The 22,595-nt window shown below is 39.4% G+C and overlaps 1 protein-coding gene across 5 annotated transcripts in view; it reads right to left on the bottom strand.

The window, feature by feature from the left end:
- The window catches only part of SRPK2 (SRSF protein kinase 2), a 148,429-nt gene that overhangs the window by 84,020 nt on the left and 41,814 nt on the right, over positions 1–22,595 (bottom strand). Inside the window, exon 3 of one of the 5 annotated variants that reach the window (XM_074827834.1) lies at positions 18,392–18,455. The exons of 3 other annotated variants lie outside the window; for them this stretch is intronic. In XM_074827834.1, the coding sequence (XP_074683935.1) occupies positions 18,392–18,429 (38 nt within the window). In that variant the 5' untranslated portion in view covers positions 18,430–18,455. Of the gene's footprint in view, positions 1–18,391; positions 18,641–22,595 lie in introns of those variants that run through there. One more of the 5 variants, XM_074827833.1, reaches the window with a different exon arrangement.

The raw sequence follows: 22,595 nt of genomic DNA, 5'->3' as shown, positions 1-22,595 counted from the left end.
AAGTGCAATAGAAGCCCAGATGAATTCTTAAATTCAGTACCTTTTGTCATAAAAAAGCAAGAAATACTCAACTAAGTCAAATATATAACAAATTTTTAAAGATATATTGCATTTACATGTGCCTTTATACTGATACTTTACAGGAAACCATTAAACATAATTTCTCAAAACTGAAGTCTCATTCCTTCTAAAAAGCAAAAACCGGGGGAAAAAAAAAATCCTTCTCTTCAGAGTGTATAAATATCATGTCTTTCCGCTAGTCATCTTTGTTTGGAAGAAACACATATATGCATCTTTCACACTAAGAATCCCAGTCTTTAACAAAAATCAAATCATTTGAAAGAAAACTTTAAATAGACAAATCATAATCATAAAATCAGAGATGTCAGTATCTCCCGTGAATAAAACATTTCCCTTTTGTGTTTATATCCTGGACTTGGACTGTTCTGAAGTATACCAATACAACATCATGCAATTGACTGAAACTGTTTAAAAAAACCAAACCACAAGATAAAAGAGAAACCCTAAGCAATGCACAACACGACTTTGCAAAACAGAGCATATTCAAGAGATTTTTGAAAAAATGAACTAGTCATGTCAGCACACTGGAGTAGTAATTAGCAATAGTTAGACATATTTCCCAAACTAAGTAGCACGAAGCCCATAAAACTAAGAGAAAAAGATACCGACAAAAGATGTATTTATTACAATAGTATAAATATTATACTTTCTTCCCTGTATTTCATGACATTTTTTGCCCTTTAAATTTAACATAAACAGTGCATTTCACGGTATCTAGTAATTGCCTCTTAAGACTTGCATTTTAAAGTCAAATGAAAATACAAAATAAAAGCTGACTTACAAACTCTCAAGTTGTCACCTTCCCATACAGTTAGTGATTCACTCCAAACGAATCACCTCCAATGACACTTTGTTGACATCACCCACCTCTACACAACAGCACTTTAAATCCTCCAATGTGGCACAAGGAAGCCGGCCTGTATTTCACTGAAGTTCTACCAATTTCTATCACATGCAGTGAAATAACATCATAACTGAAAGCAGAATTCTGCATTGTTGTAAAATTATAGGATTGAATGCTAACAACAGTAACAAACATGCCAAAAAACCAACCAGAAAGAAACTTTAAGACTTTCAATCTTCACTTACATTTTAAATTACAAACCTCTGATTTCGAACTCAGGAAAACTTGATTAAAAAAAGGACTAGATTACTTGAAAAAAAAAACCCCAATTTTAAAATTAGATATATCAATACCTTCCCTCCTCTAATCAATTAAACTACTCACCATGAACCATTTACATATGGCTTTGGAAAAAACCTTAGCACAAAGGCATGCTACAGAACATAATTTTTAGTTTATCATCTCAACACTATTTTTAAACAACATAAATTTTATTAGTCAAAATAAGAAATAATTTTCATAATCCCCAAAACAGTCTGTAGCTGAACTCTGCAGACTGAATATGAAAATCCTGCTGATATCTTTCGCTGAGAATTCCACATAATCCCGCTTCCAAAAAAATCACTTTTACTTAAGCAAGAATTTTTTTCTTTGATTACCTATGATTCTTCAACATCTAGGTCATACAGCAGACTACCAGCACTACTTGAAAAGCTATAACATAGGTTGATGTACTGTAGCCTGTGATCCGTCTATCCAATCAAGGCAAGAAATGGATCAACAGGGGACACAAAATACATGCAGGTGGGGCTAAAAAGGAAGGAGACTATTCTGGTTGATAGTACCAAAGGCTTGCAGTATACACAATATAAATCACCAAGGTTTACATTTGTATAAAAATAGCTGTAGTCTACTAATTATTGTGTGCCTTTCCTAAGAAAAATGCAGTGCCATGTATTTTACAAGTAAATCCTTGTGCACCAATATCCATGCTGACAACCGCATTACACTCAGAATTAGTTTTTACCCATCTCTATTTACAATGAAAGTTCTTGTTTCATTTAAAGATGGAACACTTTAAACGTTTATTCCATATCCTCCTTTGGTTTTATAAAAAAGTTTCACTGCCAAACTCCTATCAGTGAGCTACTCAACAAGCTGAGTGTTCAGTTTTTTCTGTAATTTTGAGAATCTGCAGTTTGCATTCCATTACTTTAGAATGAGTTAGTACTAACTTAAAAGATACAAGTCACAGGTAAAAATAACTTTCTAGGTGTGTAACTATGAAGAAATTGTTACAGTTTGCCCAGTTATTACCTCACAGCAGCTTCCACAGAAACCAGAAAGATGGTTTTGTTACCGGTGAATAAAGATGAGATTGCCCAAGAAAAGGGAAAGTTTCTGTATTATGTGGCATACAAGTATATTACTCACATGTGTTGAAGGAGTTAAATTATCACAACTTCAATATAATTCTGTAAAAAGCTTTCTCTGTCACATTTAGGGCTATCAATTTATCATAAATAAGTAAGTAAACACCGCCCTCCCAATCTTATTTTAGCATCTGCTGAATGTTTAATAGGTGAAAAGCATAGTTAACTATGAACAACCAGAGCATCAGAATTTAAGATGCAGGAATATTATACGCTTCTGAAATATCCAGAACAGATCACGAACAATAAACACCTCTCTTATTGATCACCTTTGTCTCAGAAGTCTGAAGTCCACCGTAAAATGTCTGCCTACACATCTGAGACCCAATCCCTTGCCTACATGTAAAACAGCTGTACACCAAATACTGAAGTAAATTCTAGAAACACATTGAGGAAAAAGATAAAGAATCAGTACTGTAAAGCTAGTGAAGCCCCAGTTACTGTAGAAGGAGAAACAAATAGCCAAAGCGACAGAACTGAACCAGGCAGATGTCTTTTAGACAGGGTTTTGGTTTTTTTTTTTTTGGTGGTTTTTTTTTGGTTTTTTTTGTTTTTTTGTTTTTTTTTTTTTTTACAGAATTTGACCTTATGGCCAATAAATAAGAATATATAGAACAGTTTCAAAGAAAAGCTACATACTCACATGTAAATTACCTGAGTACTAAAAAAGGTGCTTTCAACAAAAAAAGGTGACTAACTGTGCTGGGTTTCTGTGGCAGGGTTTTTTAGTAGTGGGGGAGAGGGCTGCAGCTTCTCGAAGCTCCCCTGGCTCCAAGTCGGACCCGCCTCTGGCCAAGGCTGAGCCAATTAGCGATGGTGGCTGCACCTCTGTGATAATGTCTTTAAGAAGGGGAATCTGGGAGGGGGTTGGGACTTGTGAGGAGACATTATGAGAAGGACACCTATGTGAACACAGAGATCAGTGGAAGGAAGAAGAAAAAGGGAAGGAGGCGTACTGGAGCAGAGACCCCACCCCTGTATCCCGTGGTGAGATGGCAGGGCCGCCCCCCCCTGCCACCATGGAGGTCCCTGGTGGAGCAGAGACTCGCCTGCAGCCTGTGGAGGACCCCACACTGGAGCAGGCGGCTGTGCCCAAAGAAGGCCAGGACTCTGTGGGAAGAAGCCCCCGCTGTTGTAGTTCAGCGCTGGGAGGGCTGAAACATGTGGGGGTGACCCCTGCTGGAGCATCTTGAGAAGAATGCATCCTGTTGGGAGGACTGACAGGGAAGAGTTTGTGGAAGACTGTCTTTCATGAGAGGGATGCCACATGAAGCAGGGGGAAGAATGTAGAAAAAAGCTCCTCCCCCCCTTGGAGGAAGAAGCAGAGGACTGACAGCACCCCCCATCCCCTGCACCACTGGGAAAGGAGGTAGAGATATTGGGAACAAAAGTGTGTCCAGTGAAGAAGGGAGGGGTCAGGGGAGGTGTTTTTAAGACGTGGTAACACTTTTCATTGTCGCATTCTGTCTGTTAAGTCTTGTTGTTAGTGTTTTGAATTAAAGTGATGTTCTTTTTCTTTCCCTAAGGAGCCTGCCTTTTGCCCATGACACTAAGGGGCAAGTCACCCCTCCCTGTCCTTATCTGGATTCCTGAGCCTTTTACTTCATTTTCACCTTCCCAGGGTGGGGGGGGGGGGTGGGGGGGGGAGGGAAGAAGTGAGTGAACAGCTGCTTAGCACTCTCCGTTGCCCCCTGGGCTCAAACCATGACACCAACTAAAAAAGCAACTAGTCTTACGATTACAGTTTACATATAGAAATCAGAAAAAAAAAAATTCCTGATTTAAGAAGACTTTATTTTCAAAACCAAAGTAATAGCTTTTAAGAACTCTAGTATGTGTCTTTCCTGTTATAGTTTTAGATGAATTTCAGAAAGCAAGCTTTGTCCAAATACTCTGTTTCCACACAGTCACAGAACAGTTGAGTCTGGAAGGTACCTGTGGAGGTCACCTGGTCCCACCTGACTGCTCAGAGCAGGGTCACCTTGAGCAGGTTGCTCAGGGTCATGTCCAGTTTGGTTTTGAGTATCTCCAGAGACAGAGATTCCACAACCCCTCTGGGCAACCTGTGCCAGTGTTCAACTACCCTCACAATAAGAAGGTTTTCTTATGTCTAAATGGAGTTTACTGTATTAAGAGTTTGTGCCACCACTGAGAAGTCTGTCTTCTTTACACCCACCTGTCACGTATTTATTTATGCACACTGGTAAGATCCCCCTGAACCTTCTCTTCTCCAGACTGAACAACCCCAACTCTCTCAGCCTCTCCTTGTATGATGTTGTCTTTGTGGCCCTTCAGTGGACCCGCTCCAGTATGTCCCTCCAGAGCTGTCTTGTACTGAGGAGCCCAGCACTGGACGCAGCACTCCAGCGTGTCTGACCAGGGCTGAGTAGAGGGGAAGGATCATCTCCCTTGACTTGCCAGCAACTCTCTGCCTCATGTTTTGCTGGCTCATGTTCAATGTGCTGTCTACTAGGTCCTTTTCTGCAAAGCTGCTTTCCAGCTGGTTGGCACCCAGACTGCCCTGGTGCACGGGGTTACTCTTGCCCAGGCGCAGGACCTGGTGTTTCCGTTTTGAACTTCAGGAAGTTTGTGTCAGCCCATTTCTCCAGCCCATCGAGGTCCCTCTGAATAGCAGCACAACCCTTTGGTGCACTAATCATTCCTCCTGGTTTTGTATCCTGTGCAAACTTGCTGAGGGTGCTTGCACTCTGTCTCAGCCAGGTCATTAATTAAGATATTAAACAGTATTGGCCCCAGTAAAGGATGACAGCTGGAGTACACCACAAGTGATTGGACTCCAGCTGGACTTTGTGCCACCAACCACAGCTCTTTAAGCCAAACAGTTCAGCCAGATTTCAATCCACTTCATTGTCTATTTATCTAGCCCAGGCTTCCTCAGTTTGTCAATCAAGGTGTCACAGCAGACAGTGCCAGAAGTCTTGCTAAAGTCAAGATAAACAACAGACACTTCTGTTGTTTAATCAGTGTTAAATATATCTTAAGCCTCTAATATTTTTTATCCTTTGGTATATCCTTGGACCATTTTTTGGCTACATCACAATAAATCCTATTTTTTCGCTTGTGAACTCTAGCCATTACAAGCTGATAACTGATTATAAAAGCTTCCTCAGGCATATATATACATGCAGAAGCAAATGAAGCACTACCATATTTTCACGTCTTTAACTTTCACTTCACATAATCTGTATCTCTTTCAATGCATCGGTACTTTAAAATAAATTTTCAAATAACCAGCAAAAAATCAAAGGCAGGGGATAACAAAGCAAACAGATGACAGAGGACTGTGAGCAGATGGTACCTAAACACAAGAGGGACAACAAGAACGAGGACCAGGGTGGGGGGTAAAGGGAAAGCTCTGGGATAAACCTCCCGTTGTATTATTTGCATATAAAATTCCACTGCAATTGAATCTCAAATTACTTTTTGCAGTCAACAGCACACACATGAACTGCTAGTTGTGGACAAAACAACGAGATCTTAGAAGTAGTTTAGAGAGGCAGGAAGTCATGAGTCTCAAGCTTTCAAGAGCTCCAGCTGACTCATACAGGCTTAGACCAACAGAGCTGGGTGATGAAGCATCATGTGACAATCTAGAGTCAGGCCTTCTAGAGAAGAAAAGCAATCATTTAGAAGGGGAAAAAAAAATAAAAACAAACCAGGACGGACTAAATCTAAACACTCTTGCCCTAGAGAAGTCCAGTGAAGACCTGGCAGAAGCCTGGGAAGACAGATCCTAAAGCAGCTCGCACCTGTCCATGGGAAAGGCCCGACTAGAGCTATTTGCAGTAAAGGGCAGGAGTCTTCAGATGCCACGCAATGTGACCTGAGAACAAACTGTAGAGTCCAGAAAGTGAATAAAGGTACTATAACATGCATAAACACTTTTTTTGAAAGTTATGTTTTAGGCATAGCATTGTTATCCTAAAAAAATAATGTCTGTGATCAAGCTGCTCTCTAAAGAATTCTGTATTTGGCTGCAGTCAAGGCTGATGGTTGGGCTGAATACCCTCCTTTTAGTCTAAGTAAAAAAGGAACATTAGGTCTTTTACACAACTGGAAAAAAAAAAAGGAAAACTGTCCAAAGCACGCACACATCAAATCCAGTCAGACTGTAAAGTGTGTGAAGAATTAAGAATTTTATAAATAACAATTATGCAATTAAAGGAGGTGGGGGAAAGTGTTGCAGTTATATATGCCTCTGTTTTAAGCAGGAAAAAAAACGGCAAAAACTGCTGTGCCTGTGATCTCAGGAGAGAGTGTTGTGTGGGGTTTTTTGGGTGGTTTTTTGAGTTTTAGGGGTTTTTTTTTAGTACAGTACTTGCTAGACAGGCAGACTTGAAAACATCAGCAAAATAGCTGCTTGTTGCACTTTGTTTCTACTCTGCTCAAGCAAACAGCTCTGTTTACACACTTTGTGAATAAACAGAACTGCACATACACAAAAATCTCACAACCCTCAAATCACATAATCTATTTCTCTTCCTCAGAGAAGCAACTTGGCAAAGCCCCAAGTATTAGCTAGCTCTTAGGCTCTTATAGTAGAAATAATACATGCCAGGTTTTCTGAATACAGATGTCAGATAGCCAAATATTGGCTAATACACATTGTAGGTCTGTGGTTTTGCCTGCTCAGCTACCTTGCAAAGGAATTGAGCAACCTCTTGATGCTTGCAGGTCAAATTAATGACTGGTCTTCCTGTCCACCTTGGAGACATTACTCCTCTTCTAAACAACAACATATGATTGCTTTTTTTCCTTTTTTAAGCTGGCCCAATAAATACTTTTTGATTGCTATTATCAGACAGCTCTTTTCTGGACCAGAACACATAGAGGCAGGATGGCTAGTCTGAGTTGGTTTATGCCCCAGAACTCCTTACTATTATTATTATGCGTCCCTATGCTCTTACCTCAAATGGGTTTTGCAACAAGCACAGAGGACAAGTTCAGCAGAGCAAGTAGCACTACTTGCTTGCGGTCATTGCTGAGCTTTGCCTTCATTAGATGTATGAGTCTAACATCTCCAGCAGGTCTAAGCCCAAAGTATAGAGTATATATTTAACACATTGTAAGAAGGTACCTCACTTTTCCTTTCCAGAAATATAGGTCTATAAACTGAATAGGAGTTAAGTAGTAGACGAAACTCTGCAATACTAAATTTCCATGAGACTTGAGAACAGACCAAAGGTATTGCGCATTTTGTATCCTCAGCTGATCTCAATCTTTTGGATGCCCATGTCAGATGGCCAAAAATCCAAACACACCAGCATCCAGCTTTGACAGGTGTTACTAGGCCTCTGGGAGACCCAGTGTTAAGGTTATCTGATTAAAGGCTAATCATAATAGAAACCAATCCAGCAAAGATCAGCAGAAAAACAATAGGTAGAGAAACCCTAACAACCTAATCAGTGAAAATGGATCACCTGAATCAGCTACTCCCAAGACCATCAATTCAACCATATTCCCCCAGTGTGAAACCCACCAAGATGAGTCAAGGAGGAAACTCTCTCCCCAGAAACACCTTGCAAACTAAAGGTTATTACCTTAATGGGTACCTTATTATGAGACTTATTATGGGATGCAGGGAGGAAGAACATTTTGGGATTGTGTAAAACTTACTGTGGGATTGTGAAAATATGCAAGACACTATAAAATGTTTAGGGGAAGGCACTAGAGGCAGAAAAAGACAGGTATAAAGGTGGATAAGAGAAAAACAAGTATGGAAACACAGCAGGAAAAAGAATATATGGGGCAGGTCCAGTGCAAATGGGTGGCTGATCAGTGCACTTGTCTGATTGAGCCCCACCCTTCATCACGACACTCATATTTTGTCTATATGGTCATTAAACCCTACTTCTGTCTTCTTTGTGTATACACTTTCTATTCTGAGTATATATGTGTGAATTCGAGCCAACTTCAAGCCAGACTGGCCAGCAAGTAGGTAAGAGGTTTAAGAACCAGCAACTGGAGTAAGAACACAAACCGTGGGGGCTCATGGGTCTAGGTGCCAGCAACTGGGGGACACCAATGGGTCAAGGCTTCAGCAACTACATGGACCATTTAAAACCAGCTACTAGGGGGACCCATACAGCATATGTGTGAGTTTCCATGAAAATTCCACAAATGGACTTCCACCCTGAGGAGCTGGAAAGGAGGAACAGGACTGGGCTGTCTGTGCAGATCTTGCTCGATGCTTTGGGTATGTTTATGCGGGTGCCAATAAAAGCACCGGTTTGAGTCTCAGTGTGGCCAGCTGTGTACGCATTTTCTGAATGTGAGCATGTGTGCATGCACACACACCTACGGGCAATAAGCACTCAGTCTCATTTCTGTCCAGCCCTGGGGACACAGAACTGCAGTAGTCTTGCACTCACCTATTTAGCTGGGACAGAAGGTACGCCCCTGGAGCTCAAAGTCTTCCACAATTGGCTACCTCTGACAACTGGCATGGCTGAAAGGACACACACCTTTATCAAGTTTCTTAGCAAAGCTATCAGTAACACTTTGAAGCCTACATCTATAAATCTGCCTTAGATTCAAGTTCGAGGGTCCATACCTGCTTAAGCTGTCCTGGCATCTATTGGAACACGCTCCACGCAGTTTTGCTAAGGCATTTTCTAAACCACTGAGTATTTAAATGATAGTAAAAAAATGTATTAGCATTCTCAGGCACCATTCTACTTCAACTGGACGTCCTCTGGTTCTTTTAATAGCCCTTGAATTCCTATGTGCTAAACATGTTTGAAAGGAATCTTGACTGGATCTTTCCTACGTGTTTTCTTTTCAAGTCAGGACTCAGCTGTACAACATTATATGGAAGAGTAGCACAAGTAAATCAAAAATACAGATGAAGCAATGTAGATGTAAATTAAATTACAGGAACATATTTAATAAGTTTGCCTTGGAGAAACTTGTAAACACATTTCCATAAAGAGCAACAGCACCTTTAAATACTAGTGGTCTACACAAAAAATCATGCATTCTCTGGCAGCATACTACAGCCATGGTGGCCAAGGAATAGGGTCTACACTAATTCATTGTCTCAGTAATCCACCCACAGATATCAAGAGTACTTGTGAGAAAAGGGAAGACTCTTTTCCTTGATCACTGATAATGTTTTTGTGAGTTCTGCATTCTTTAATTTCTGTTGTGAAACAAACATTTTGAGAAAGGCTCTTTTTTTTATTTGGCTTTCTAGACTAATACTCTGAAACATTAATTACTTGGGAAGGAGCCAAGTGAGACTTCAAACTAAGTATATAAAGAGCATTTGTACTCTTATTTATATTAAATTAGAATGAAACATTTTAATTGATAAAAATGTACTTCAGAATCACTGGGGTTGATCATCTTTTTCATATCTCTTAGGGAAGTCTTGATCCAAAGCAGTATTAGACTTCTTGGAAGGAGACACTTCTCATAGCTAAAACACCAAGCAGCAGTGGAAATTCCTGATTCTTATCACATACGCAACAGGAGCTGTCAGAAAGGCTTTACACTGTCATACTGGGGATGACAAAGCACCACTCTGAGGAAACCACCACACGTGGTCTCCTATGGCTAAGGTAATCCTTTTATAGAAGGGTTCATAAAGAGCAGAGCTAATTCCAAACATCTTCCATTCTAGTCCATGGCATGGAATAAACAGAGATTGATACGTCTGTCTGGTATGTGGGCATGCCAGGAACTGAATGCTTCTGTGGACAGTGGCCATAGCAGCTGAAGATGACACACAATGAGAATCTGCAGGTCCTGATGCTGTCCGCTGAAACCTGTAGGCATTTCAGACCCCTACTCCACCTCCACAAAAAAAAAAAAAAAAAATCACTGCTGAATATTCTGAATCAGTGGTTACAAAAGAAAATAATACTGTCTCTTTATAGTAGCATTAATGACAAAAACAATTCTCCCAGTTTCTGCCAGAACTACTGCTAATATTTAAGCTTTGACAACACGGAATAAACACGTAGCTTAAGAAGAGTTTCTGCACTCATAGGGCCTTCTTTGCCCCCCAAAATATATACACTTGTATCGGGTCTGGCTGAGCCAGAATTGGTTTTCCCCTGTAGCAGCCCTCATGGTGCTGTGTTTTATGCTGGGAGCTGGCAGGGTGTTGATAGCACACTGGTGTTGTGGCTACTGCTGAGTAGTGCTTACACAGCACCAAGGCTCTTTCTGACATTTCCCCCCCCACAGTGGGACGGGGTGGGCAAGATCTTGGGAGGGGACACAACCAGGACAGCTGACCCGAACTGACCAAAGGGACATTCCATACCATATGACGTCTGCTCAGTATAAAGCTGGGAGAAAGGAGGAAGGGGGTGGGGTCACCCTTGGTCCTCTGAGGCAACCGCTACGCATATCAGAGCCCTGCTTCCTGAGAAGGCCCGACATCGCCTGTTAATGGGAAGTAGAGAATAAATCTGTTTTCTTTTTTTGCTTCCGCGTGCGGACCTTTGCTTCGCTTTGCTTATATTAAAACTGCTGTTGTTTTACCCACAAGGGTTGTTTTGTTTTCCTATCTTATTTTCTTTCCCTTCTTTGCCCTATTGAGAAAAAAAGGGGAAGGGGGGGGAAGTGATAGAGTGACTTGGTGGGTACCTGGCATTTAGCCAAGGTCAAACCACCACAACACTGCTCTTCTCCACGCACAGTAATAGTGAGCAACAGAAGTGAGGACAAATCCCTGCCTTCTTAGGAAGGCTGTGAACATCCCAGTAGATGTGGGGCATAGGAAGTTGCTTCATGAAAGCAAAGCACTGAATTCTTAAAACATTTCATGTTATTCCAGTGACATTTTGCCAAATAAAAGGTAGCTTTAAGAAATTCTCCTCCCTTCCATGGAATTACACTGCTCCATGTTTTGGAGAAATGTCTTCAAGATTAACCAGCACAACATTTAAATATAGATGTTTCACAAGCTTTCAAGAGAAGAAAATACAATCTCTTAGTAAATGGAAATCACCAATTTACAGTCATTTGTTTTAGCAGACAAGATAAAGGTAGAATTAGGACACATTTATCAGTACAGAGAGGTTATTTAAAGTGCCTTCTGAACATCCTATTAAACACAGTGGCCAAAATTCCATACAAACAGAACATCTACATGGGATGTGGTTCTGGCCTTGAACAGTGTCCAGCCATGGCCGAGAAGCAGTCAACCAGCCTGACTGACCTAAAGCTATAATCAGACAAGGAACACTGTGTAGACAAACTTGGTAAAGAATTGGCACCACTTCATTTGTAGCATATGTAACAGGCAGAGCTTGGAGCTGCACATATTTGTTTCATAATCGGAACTTTAAAGAATAAAAAGAGAGAGAAAGAGTGAAGCAAAAGAAAGGGAAATACAATTCAATATCCATCTAGTCACACTCAGCAGAATGAGTTTGGTAGGCATCCTAGATGAGATGACTTCCATATTTGTTTTTAAGGTAACAGTGACTGGATTTTGTCAGAGAGTTTACCCAAGCCTGAGGGTGAGTCTTGGAAGAAAATACAGAAGAACCTGGGCAGACAGTGGCTCAAGAGTGTAAAATGCCTACAGACAGAACTAGTGAAAGACCTCCTGGTCACACCATCTTTTGGATAGAAAAGGTATTCTTTAATCAGATGGAAAGACAGATGGATATCCTCTGAACTGTATGGCAGAATTCACAGCAACTCACAAACTGAGAGATGCCATGATTTCCTGATAATATGCTTATAATACACAAAATATGCAACAAAATGGAATGCTTAAATAGGCATACTTTTGCTTAACATGTTGCTTAGCATCTCTTGATAACTACATCAATTGTGGATCAATAAAAATACACATATCACATCCCAGTAAAATTACTGAATTACATGAACATTTAAATATTTTATTATTCATTTGTAAGTAATCAATGTGAAGATGCAGAAAACCACAAATTAATTTACCCTGTAACACAGCACAGCAACAACAGAAATACAGTCATCTGGGGTAGGTACACACTGCTTTATGCAATTTATCAGGTAACATTCCCTTACCATCTGGCTAGGGGCCTGAAGTGGACATATTAGTGAAGTCATGATTAAGACAGTGATTAGGCAAAAAGTCATGAAACAGACTGAATTTGTAATAGAAAAGGTTTTACTTAAAATGACCTGTTACTTTTTCACTGACATTTAACCCTGAAGTGGAATTGGAATACATACATTTACCTTCAAAAGTATATTGTTCAAGTCATAGTTTTCAAATTTTTTACATACTTTTTTTTAGCCATTAACTAATGGCTAACTAATCATCACTAGATTGCTTGCATTAGTTTCCAGTGAACAGTTCTCGTACAGGAAAAATCTCATGTTAACACTGTAGCACCCTCAATCTCTCCCTTTCCCAAAGTTCTCTCATTTTAGTTACAAAAAGTAAATTACACTTAGTTACAAGTGTCAAAAACTGAGATTTGTGTTTTCAGAATGTATATTAGAAACCTTCCTGCAATAAGAATCTCGTAAATAACTGCAGGATGAAAAACCCTTAAAAATAACAGAGAAAAAAAAAAACAGAAAACAAAAAGTATCAAGTAGTGCACAGAAGACCATCTGAATAGTAGTGATACTAATGATACATTCCACTTGTGATTAAGATATCAAAGTACACGATTTTCTTACGTATAGCAGAAATTCCAGACACACAGAAACAAAGTCTATCACTGAAAACCAAAATACACTTCAAATTCTAATTCTTTTCAAAGACTACCGATGAATCGATACAGGCACTATCAGCTCTAAAGAGTGCAGCATCCCCTACAAATATCACCTCAAGTGAAAAAGCTGCTCCACAGCTGCTTCTACATAGGCTATCTCCTTTTTTTCCCCTACACAAGCACAACAGCACATTGCAGCATTCCTTGTCTGTACATCCCTTTCATACTTCCCATAAAAGCCTTGCACACTAAAACAATGAGCCTGTGAAACCTTTAATATGAAAAATACACAAAACATAGGAATTTTTTTGGTACAATTTTAGCAATCTAAAATTAAGTACCTAGTCTAAGAGAGCTATACAGGCACACTGTCACCCAACAGTTTGGTAGTGGAATGAAGTGCCTCTCTGGACAAACAGCTTAGGGCCCACATTAAGGCAGGATGATTTCCTCCCTACATCTGAGACAAAATACAACAAATAGCAGTATTAGCTTGTAATTTTGAAAAAAAGGGAAAAATATCCACTGTTCATTATCATGTATTATTTTAAACAAAACTGAAAAATTGAAGTTGCATGACTACTAAAATAAATTTGAACTGCCCTGAAATGAAAATTAGGCAATATTTCTTTTACACTTTAAAAAAAAATGTAAAGCAGGAAGACAGCTAAAGAAAAGGCGGTATTTTAAAAATATGTTTAAAGTTAGTGGAACTGAAGAAAAAGTTGCATTATTCTGATAATTGTTTTTTTGTTTTAATGTTAGTTACATAAATAACGATAGAATTATTATACTATAATGTTCTATTATCTAATAATTATTCCAAGACATTTATCTGACACACAGCAATGTCAGCTCATTCTCAATGTTGTGAGCTGATGGCTCTTCTACTTTTAGACGTATTTCTGTACTTCATTACAAGTGACATTCTGCCTTTGGAAAAGTAATGCATCCACAATTAAACCAAAAAAACCCCCCACACACACACACCCCCCAAAAAACCCCACCACAGAACAAAGACATTCCCACATGTTCCTAAACCTGAAAGAATCCTTCAGCATCATAACTTGTTTCACAATGCCTTTTACATCAACTAACATTAGGTCTCTTAGGAAAAGAAGCAGACAGAACTCAGGCTCCATCTTTTTTCTTCCTCCTCATTATTTCAGATTTCCTCCTCCTTTACTTTATCCCTGACTGCATTCTGGGCATGATCTGATGAAGAAACCATGTAAAAGCATTGAGAAATACATTAATTTGCTCTGCAAAAATAAATTACAAAGGGAGAGGGGTATACATAGCCCAAGACTAAAAAACAAAACCAAAACCAACAGTTGTCCTTAAACCTTGCCTGCACCACCCCACCCAGATACTTCTACACATCAAATAACACAAACTTTGCTGTCCTACTGTCATTTGAAAGTATTTTCCCTTTACTGCTATTTATAAAACCCCTCAAAATCATGAAAATCAAATTATACACACACCAGTTATCTACTTTAAAACTGCTCATGAGTGGCTGCTATTAATTTTTCTGGAAAAACACTGAAGCAGAAATTCATTTTCAAGAAACATGTATATGCAGCCTTTGCAGAAAGACAGGAAAAGAGCAGGTCAAATACTTCAGACTTATCACCTTTGCTAATAACCTTTACCAGTAAATACCCTGTGGTCAAACTGCATTGCTAGGATGACATAAATTTAGAATCCAAAATCAGAGCTAGGAAAAAAAAATACTGAGTTCTTTGTCCTAAAGCATGAAAAAGAAAAATACTATATACATTAGGTTTGCAGTCTAAAGAGTAGAAAGTGATCCAGGTGGAAGAACTGACCTATCTAAAAACAAAACAGAAACTTGCAAGGAGTTCCACAAAGCCCTTAAAAAGGCAAGAAAAAAAATAATATCTGTTCAGCTGAAAGGGTTAACTATACTGTACATGAGAAGACTTGCATAACTCATACAACATAAATGAAATTATTTTCGCTCTCTTGGAGGGTTCTTGAAAGACCATCCTCCTCCATCTGGCTGCTGCTACTTGCTTTCTAATGACAGTTGCAGGGCTTGGACAAGTAACCTCGCACAGCCTTCACTGAAACATAAAGAACACGGGGGTACATGGTAGTCGAATTACTACTTATTAGATAAAGAAACCAGGTGTGTGTCACATTGTAAGCATGTAGGAAAACATTTCCATAGTATACTTAAAGCTCAGACATCCAAACAAATCAATTCAGTGTAACAAGCTACAGCAGGTTACCTGATCCGCTGTAACCGTCCATGTGCACACACACATCCGTAGTTACCCAGGTTACCTTATCAACAAGGAATGAGGACTTTGACACAGGCTGCTAAACACATACACAGGCAGCATACACTACTCAGAAATTTAGGACTTAGAGATGCTGTCCGGTTATGTCTGCTTAATGAAATATCCCATAACACACCAAAACACAGGTATCTTATCCCCCCCTACCTGCAATTAGAGTTTTACTAGGGGGGAGGTAAGAGGAAAGGAAGGATGAATCTCACTACAAAAACGTCTCAGGTTTGTATTAATTTACATTTCAAGGCTGCAATGTCTGTAACATCTCAGAGGATCCTCAACAAAAGGGTTCATTTAACTTTCTTGCTAATTATCTCCTAAAAGCCTCTTAAAAACATAACAACCAACTATCCTAAGAGAATGCTGCAGGATTTTTAACATGTTGAGCTTCCATAACAGACAAACCATCCATTATATTCTGGTTTCCTTCTCATCGTTTTTTTCCTCTATGATAGGATTACATGTTGAACTTGCCAAGTGGGCAGGGAAAACCTACGAACACTAAACTGTCTTGTAAAAACAAAGACCAACGAAAGAAAGAGGCAAGTAATGGGCTTCTCTCTCATTCCTTCTCTATTCTCATTTCATCAGTTTCTGTAAATGCACAGAGCACCTCCTCTCCTCTCCCCTCCCCTCCTGCTATGCAAGCACTGTCTAGCAGCCTCTGCTAATGTGGAAAACAAAAAACAAGCCATGGACTCTTTCAGATCTTCCACCCGGCATTTCCACCCAGAGAACTCAAGCTTCTCAAAGTCCAACCACTAGGAGGAAGGGTAAAAACTGATAATAAAAAAAAAATGCAAGTATGAATTCCCTTCCTGTGTTTGTCAAAAACATACATATTCTCATGTCTGTATGGTATGAACACACACTGCAATTTTGCTATACAGCAGATTAAGGACAGTTCAGCAGCTCAGATACTCAATACTATAATTTTGTTTTTCTTAAAACATCTTATACAGTAATTTTGAAAGGGCCTGGAAAGGAACTGGCAGCTAATAGGATAGACAGCACTGTTTCATAACAGCTTGCAAAAAAAAAAAAAAAATCAGTCTATTTTTAGATAGGTGAAAAGAATGTGGTTATTTTAAAAAAATCTCAGATAATATATAAAGTTGTTTTCATTTATAACTGACCACATAAATTGTGCAACTGATGTGTCAAATCAAGCTCCAGGTGAACAGTACCACATATTTAAATCCTCAAAAGAAATCTATGTGCATATACAACATTCACATTTTAATCTTTATTGCAAGATAATGCATCATGCTTATAAAAGCTTACTTTTTAATGAATGGCATTTAAATGGATCCCAGACAAACGCATCTTTTTCTAATTATGTGTTATAATCCTTCACAGAGACCTATTCATCTATTAGTTCAACTATGAGCATGTTTCGCTCAAAAACAGACTGCTCAGTTTTAGGGTGCTGCATAACATTCATATTGATAAAATAAACATCTATATTATATATGGAATTCCCCCACAGCAATGCCAACAAAAGCCTTTCTAAAAATCAAGTTAACACCTGTTTCCCATACTATATTCACCCCATCATCCTCTGTTATCACCACCATTTTATTAGCCTTGTATTTAAAAATTTTATGCATCAGGGTGGGATAGAGATAAACAAATAAACATTAACATTTTCTTTCATTATTCTTAATTTTTAAGAAATAAATAAATAAAATATCTCTCAAAGCTCTTCTTATATTTCTCCATTTTGGAAAGGTGACTTAACAACCCATTCCCCCCCACCATTTTCTATATCTCTCATTGCTGATATTTTGTTATACTACAGATGGTGAAAGGCAACGCAGTTTGCTTCTACGTATCTTACACAAATATACTTATAAATCAAACTAAACTGCTCATTTTGTTTTTTAAAACCATGCATGCCACACAGCACTCGTTCATTTTGAAAGATGTCTTTTAGCCTGTCTCCTTAAGATAGCTTTCAATGCATTATGTCTTTCTATGCTGAGCCATTCAATAAAATGTACTTTAAATAATAATTTCAGCATGCAGTTTGAGTGCTTAAAATTAATAATTGTATTTTTTTGCCAACATCCAATATTACAATGGCAAAACAGAACGTTCAGATGGTCTTCTGCATACAGCTAAAATGATTACTGTAACTAATTTGTGAAAAAAATTATATTATGTTGCTCTGGATTTAAGCAATTTTGAAAATAAAAATATCTCCTAAAATTCAGTTGCAAGCAAAACAGAAGTAAGCAGGGCTGGATCATTTAAAATCAACAAAATGATCACCAGGAGGTTATTTCACATCAGAAAACTTAACGTACATTTAGTACCTCGAAATATTTCTTTAAAACGAAGACAGCTACTTGAAATTGTAATAACCTGATTGACAGATAAAATAATTGCTTTAAAAACACTTCTGAGTCATTTTGTCCTTACCTGCAGGCATGAACCATTACTGCATGCAGCGACTGCTCCATTTCCTAGCACAGACTTGAACAAGGATCACATCTATCTTACAGAATGTGACTAATTGGAGGATTTGCGATTCCTGAGCTACTTTGCAAAGGACACTCCCTTTCCACATAACAGGACATGAAACGCTTCACCAAGTTATATTTCCTATGCACCTAAATTGAAAGGAACCCTTTGCAACCGTGGAACGGTTTCCTGCAACACAACAAAAACGCGAGGTCTTTAAAAACGAATTTAGAAATCGAGATGCTGTTTGCATGACAGTGAAAAGGAGCAAGGTCTGCAACACCAGCACACACAAACCAGCAGCTTGCTGTAGTACGATTTGCATGCTGCAGCCCAGTAGGCTTCATTAAAAAATATATAAATAAATAAAGAAATCTCTGAAAAAATGCACAAAGCTTAACCAAAAAGAGAGGTTCGATGGAAACGGTACAATAACCAGCATGCAATACGTACACAATGCTAGCGAACTTGACAAGGAAAAGAAAAAAAGCCCTGCGCCGCTGCTTGGCAATGCTACACCATGAATCGTTCATGCAAGAGATGCAGCTGTACCTTTCTGAAGAGGACGACTTCTCAGAGTTAACTGACATCAGCAGCTCAATCTTCTGCTTGATTTCTGGAAAAATCAGAAAATATTCACAACCGAGACCGCCTGCCCTCGCTTTCCAAAGTCTTATTAACCAAAGGATTTTATTTCCCTAAGCCCTTTTGTTCGGAAGGAGGCCGCAGGAGCCACGGTGCCTGTGCGAGGGCCGGCCCAGCCGCGCTCTGAGGGGACGAGGCGGGAGGCGGCGGGCCGGGCCGGCCCGCGCACATGACTGGGCACGGCGGCGGGCTGAACCATTCCGCGGGCGGGGGGGGGGCGCCTCTCCTCAGCCCCAGCCCACACGGCCGCCGGGCCAGCCTGACCCACGCCGCTGCCCGCGGGGGCGCGGAGGCGAGGTTTTGAGGGGGAAAAAACCGAAACAAAGGATTTATGGCACGGATTATCTTCCCGGTTAGTTCTCTAAGCTCCATCGGACACCCTCGAAAACGTTCCGATCAAAAGCCCTGAAAAATATGGCTCTTTGAATCATTTTTGTCACAAAGAATGAAGTATTAAATCACTACTTTCATACATGGGCTAGAAATCAGACAGCGGAAACACTACGCATACCTGGATTTTATTTTTTTAGTGCCCTGCCTCTAGTTTCCTCCAAATGTACTTTGAAAAGTAATATTTCATTTTCCACCATTTTTTTTAGTATCTATTAATTACCAATCTAGCACTTGTAACGACTAAGCGGAAACACCCACCAGGCTAAACTGGGCTGATACCTCATCACTGTCGTCACAGAAACCGCCTGGCAGCGCACCCCAGCACAGACACCCCGACCAACTGTTACTACGGGGGAGATGCACCCTTGTGCCGTCTGTCACTTGTCTCACGAGGTCCTGTCAAAGCAGAACAGAGAGACTACTGAAAAATGAAGTCACCAGGAGCTTGGGAGTCAAGAGGTTTGTCATGCAAAAAACCCAAAGAATAATGCCAAGGACGTGAGCATCATTTTAAGATGCTATCCTTGCAGGAGACCGTAGTGCCACCTATGGAAATACTGGTAAAACCTGTGCAACATTAAGATTATGTCCACTTGTTTACAACCAGAGTAAACTTCAACTATTAGGGATTAACCATTCTATGACCACAGAGCTTCAACCTGACATTCTTCTTTCTTTACACATATTTCAGACACAAAGCCTCAAAAATGTCAGAAAACAGAAGAATGAAGAGAAACTAGGGGGTTTTAGTGTTGGGTATTTTTTTAATCAAAGTTTAAAAACTGTTATTACTACTTGAATGAGTTTATCACCCTCGTGTTCTGGTGGATGAGTTACAAGTTAGCAGCGACTGTCACCTGGGTAAGCATATGCCACTTGCTCTTCCCAAAACATAATGACTGGAGAAACCTCCAAGAAGAATCTCAGTTCTCGCCTCCAAAGTAGATGCTTCCCAGAGCTTTCAAGACATGCCTTTGAAATGTCTATATGTCCACAACTGGCTCCACTGCGTGACTGAAAGGACCATGCAAAACTTCCTTTACCATTGCCCATCCCAGGCAGCAACTGCTCCTCTGGTCACAGACTTCTCTGCCCACCCAGACTCATGTCCCAACACAGGCAGAAGTTCAACTACCACAGGAAAGTCCAGGCTGGTGGCTGGGAAACCTCCAGCTTGCTGATCTAGTCTCTTGGACTTCATTACTGAAAGTCCATAGAAGTTCTTGTTTAGGCCATGTGCATCTTTCCCTCTGTGCCTCAGTTCTCCAGCTATCAAGAGAGGATGACAACATCAACTCCCTGGGGTACTGGGTTGTTTTTTCAGTTAAAAACCAACCTAACAACCTATGATAAAACATCAGTGAGCACCCCCAAATACCAAATTATCTAATTTTGTACTCAGTGCAGGCTCAAAAATGGCTATTAAGACTTAGAAAAATGGCTATTAAGTACGGCTTAGAACTGCACAGTGGCTAAGAACTGAAAACACTAAATATCCACCCAATCACTGAAAGACCCACTCATGTTACAGTAAAAAAAAAAATTCTGAGATGACATTAAGCACTATGCTGTACTGCACAAAGGCCCCACGAACAGCTTTAATACCTCTTCTTTTTCAACTATACACTTATTTAAAATTTTAAGATTTTTAGTGCAACACAGGACATTGGTGTTGATCATACAAATTATGCAATGCACTGGGTATATTGTTACTAATTTTAAAGATTGTTTTAAATAAGTGGAGGAAGGCTAACTCTGTAATAATAGGGTTATCATAACACAGTATTTTCTAACACATTTATGTTTAAACTGTATGAAAGCAGTGCAAAAGATCAGACAGACCAAAGAACAGTGGCACAGAGTGATCAGAAACATCTACTGCAGGACTGGTTGAGGTATTCAGAACACTGCAAAAATATTTCTCTGAGACTGCCTTTAAGAAAATTCAGAAAAAAATTACTTTCTCTGAATACAGACTACTTCATATTACACAGGTTAAAAGAAAGTAGGTGTACTTCTTAAGGACCAGCACACCTGCAATTCCTTGTGGATTCTCTTTTCATACTCTGACCCCATATGGTTCAACAAGAACAGGTTACTTTGTTACACATTGTGATAACACATTTGTGTTGTCAGTACTAAACGCTACATCACAGAAATTTTTGTGGGATGGAGGAGACTGAGGTTTGGACAGCTTTGTTGAGAAAGCTTATCCCTTTAGAACTCTACTTCTCCCCCGCTCCCTTCTGTATGAAGGAATGTTAGAAGACAGCTCTCTTAGTTGCTTATCCTCATTTTTGGGCAGAGATAAAATTGACAATTTGGAAGTACAAACTAAAATTCATTTCCCCTACCACAGATCTTTGACACTGACTGCCTAAATATGTTCCTCAATATCATAATGCAACAATTTTTTAAATTCTTTCTGAACATGCTTAACCCTGTTAAAATTTAAAATGGATTATATAAACAGATATTAACAAGGCAGGATTTTATGGCAAAACAAAATTCACAGAGCTTGGAATAAAGTGATCAACCAATCCATTCCATAAGCAAGCCTCCAGATAGGCTTTTCAACGGATGCCTAGAGATTATCACACTTACACTTTATGGCTAGCAACACACTACAAGATGTTAAAAATCAAATCCAACATGTAAGTTACTTCACTGCAGACTTAAAGCCCCTGGATGCTCCAAGAGATGCACAAACACATTTCTCTCTGATGGTATTCCAGCACATAATTTAGTTTTACTTTTGCCAACAAAGACTTTATCGCAGTAAGAATTTAAATAAAATGATACTTCACAGAAAAAAAAAAAATATTCTAGCATCATTAACGAGCATTCCATTCCACAAGTTGATAAAACTTCTATGACAAGGCTTGGGGGGAGTTGTTTACTTCCTTTCCCCTCTCTGCTTCTCTCCTGTCAATTTGAAACATTTTCTTATTTGGGATTTACCTATCTTTTGTCTCTATCTGAGAATTTTGCAATCGGACCCATTTCATTCATTTTTAAAGGCAAATCTGTACCTTTACACATTCATACTGCACCCCCAAGGTCAGGCTGATACCACCATTATCCCTCCTGATACAAAACTGATCATGGAAATAATATCACCAAAATAAAAACAGATGAATTTTACACTAAGTGCCTTTTAGGGCATAAGAGAAAAATGGCTGCAGAAACAGCAATGATATCACTTGTTTATTTTGATTATTTATAAATTACACATCCAGAAATCTGGGCTCATTTACAGAATTTTTTAGAACATATAAACTGCATCCCAAGTTCAAATAAAAAAAGAAAAAACCCTCCAAATTGTGGTTACCCTACCACCCACTCAACCAGCCTTCGCAGCCCAGAAGAATTCAAATTACAGTAATATTTGTTAAACTCCAAGTAAAAAAAAAAAAAAAGAAAAAGAAAAGTTTACAACAGAGCAGCTCTTCCTGAAGGCCTCTTGGTTCAAGCCCCTCCAACTTGACACAGAGAAGTAACACTTCAGCTTTTGGTTAACCTCAAGTGCTGTGGCACAGAGGTAAATACTAGGCTATTCGGGACCAACACTCATTTACAGATTCAAAGGACAATATCTTTAACAGCTGTTATGAGTTAATTAGATAACTGTATTGATCAGTGCACAGATGTACAGTGAATCTCTGCTCAGCGAGTAAGCACTTATGATCTCACTGAAGATTTTTGGACTGTCCTGATT

Source organism: Strix aluco, chromosome 5, assembly GCF_031877795.1.
Source record: "Strix aluco isolate bStrAlu1 chromosome 5, bStrAlu1.hap1, whole genome shotgun sequence".
Taxonomy (NCBI): Eukaryota; Metazoa; Chordata; class Aves; order Strigiformes; family Strigidae; genus Strix; species Strix aluco.
This window is presented reverse-complemented; position numbering and strand designations above follow the sequence as displayed.